General features: G+C 39.9%; 1 protein-coding gene across 1 annotated transcript; it reads right to left on the bottom strand.

The window, feature by feature from the left end:
• Positions 1–1,642: 1,642 nt before the first annotated feature.
• Positions 1,643–2,472, bottom strand: LOC148589784 (uncharacterized). Its single transcript, XM_088512349.1, has one exon. It carries the CDS (start codon positions 2,430–2,432, stop codon positions 1,722–1,724), a length of 711 nt encoding a protein of 236 aa, XP_088368475.1. The 5' UTR covers positions 2,433–2,472; the 3' UTR covers positions 1,643–1,721.

Here is a 2,472-nt window from a genome sequence, read left to right as displayed (position 1 = left end):
TGAACAACAAAACAGCAGAGTATGACATTACTAGATAAGAATATATATACTAATCCTAAGTTAAGATGCAGCCCAAAATTGTTCACATGCTCCAGCCGAGTTCATAGTATTAACTACTAAAATTTTGGACAGCAACTGTTGTAGTACTGCAACTTACTGAAGACACTAGTATGTCCTCACCAAACAAAGATACATAAAGTACATTGTATTATTCAAAGACAATCATTAATAAGACTCAGAGAAAGGTACACTTTACCCCCCAAAGTGTAGGGTGATTTTTAATTTAACCTCCAATATTTCAATTTTTACAATGCATTCCCCCAAACTTTCAATTTTTTGCAATTCGACCAATTTTATCCCAAAATGACTATATTGCCCCTAATTTATATATATATATATATTGGGGTGTAAAAATGGTCAGATAGCCAGCCACCCCGAATTTTTTTTTTTAATTTTTTATAAAAAATAAAAAAATAGGGGCAATATAGGAATTTTTGGATAAAATTGGTCGAATTGCAAAAATTTGGAAGTGTATGAGAGTGCATTGCAAAAATTAAAATATTAAAGGTCGAATTGAAAATTACCTCAAACTTTAGATGGGCAAATTGTAATTTTCCCTAAGACTCGACAACAAATTACAACAAACACAAAAACTTGAATTTTGGTTCTTTTTTGTTTTCAGCTTGTTTTGCCACATTCAAATCCCAATGATGCCTTACTCTAATACCCTTATTCTGGGAGAGTTATCCCATGTACAGGGGTTTTAAACTCAATACTGTTTTTTTTTCTTCTTATTATTATTATTGTTATTATTATTATTATTTTTTTTTTTTATTGCAAGAAACTCTTCCAAGGTAGTGTGTCACTTTGTATACCCCATTTTCTTGAGTAAACCTCGGACTCGTGTAAAGCGCTCTCTCCACACGAATTGAGTAATATTCCGGTTTCGTCAACGGGTTGGCCCCAAGAAATTGTTTGCACCCAAGGGGATTCGAACTTTAGACCCCATAGAATGCCACCAAGACCAAGGCCCTTGCCACTTGAGTTTAGTTTTTTAAACTCATTACTCTCATTGATAATCAAATATTATTTTGGCAGCTACTCAGAAGTTACTTGTCACAAACACTCATTCCAATTCAACTATTAACCCTTAAACCTATCTAATACAAATTTTATCTCTATCATCTTGCATCTTAGTTGGCTTTATCCTGGGCCTTCGATTCTCTTTTTTTGGAGGGGGTAATGCTCTTCTTGTGATTTTAGCCAATACTCCATCTCTTTTTCCCTCTTGGAATTTTTCTTATATCGTTTTTGATCTTATATTAGGTTTGTCCTTTTTGCAAAGTTGGAATGCTTTGAAAGTGCCTCGTAATATAAATTTTCGTGCACATATTCTTACTAAGTACGTAGGCCGCTTTCCATCTTGTTTTTGGAAGCATTCTAAAAAAATCTCACATTTTTTCTTCCATCCTAATCAAAAATAGAAAAGTCCTCCCCATTAACCCTTTTTCCCTATTCAATTAAAAAAATAAATGTTATATATCCAAATAACAACAAACACTAAACTTGAATTTTTTGGAGAACTGTACAATTTTATTAGGTTGCTCCAGTAATTTGGAATCCAACATGAAGAAGCCAAAAATTGAATAATAAGTCATAATTCGTATAAAAAGTAAATTGAAAATGAAACCCCAAATAAGAAATTAAAATCCTTGCCCATCTCAATGGACAGGGGGCAATGGGTAGCGGCAGAGGGGACAGAGGCGACTCATCTTCAGCCACTTGACAATGCAACCTCCGTGATAGACATGGGAGCACGGCAGCCGAGTGAGCTCCAGCCCACCCTCAAATTCCTCCGTGCAAATTATGCACTCTCCGATCCACCACAACCCATCTTCAAAGGTTACCTTCTCCAATCGCTCGATTGCAGATCGAGCGGCCGGGATGGGTCTGCCCACATCGACCGCCATAGACTCCCTCAAAAGTATATCCATAACCTCCTCGGACTCATCATCATCATCATCAACCTCCTCAGAAACGACCGTCATGTGTTCAAGGGCTACCACGATCGGCGCACTTCCCGTCCCGCCGGCGGCCGCCAATGAGATATCTCGCAATACGGCTTGGCGGTGTTCTGCGGGGGCACCCACTTCCAAAAGCACTGACAACATGCGAGCTCCACCATCACGCAACAGAACCGCGTGTTTTGGGACCCAGAAGGTTCTCAATCGGGTGGGAGATCGCGTTGGCACGATGGACACCGGATGGTCGTCATCGCCGATGAATTTCTCGATTCGTTGCCACTCGGTGACGCGAAATTCGATGGCAACCTCACCCGCCGCGTGTGGGTGCGCGCTGATGGGTAGGCTTGGGCGGCGCCCCTGCCACACTCTGAATCTGAAACCGTAGAAGGTGTTGCCGCTTGACGCCATGTTTGGGGAAAATAGACAACGTAAGCGCAACGCAGGAGGA

The sequence above is a fragment of the Corylus avellana genome, chromosome 1 (genome assembly GCF_965113065.1).
Source record: "Corylus avellana chromosome 1, dhCorAvel1.hap1.2, whole genome shotgun sequence".
NCBI lineage: Eukaryota > Viridiplantae > Streptophyta > Magnoliopsida > Fagales > Betulaceae > Corylus > Corylus avellana.
This window is presented reverse-complemented; position numbering and strand designations above follow the sequence as displayed.

Bases quoted from the DNA above. Each gene is read 5' to 3' on its own strand.
- LOC148589784 (XM_088512349.1), bottom strand. From the start codon at position 2,432: ATGGCGTCAAGCGGCAACACCTTCTACGGTTTCAGATTCAGAGTGTGG.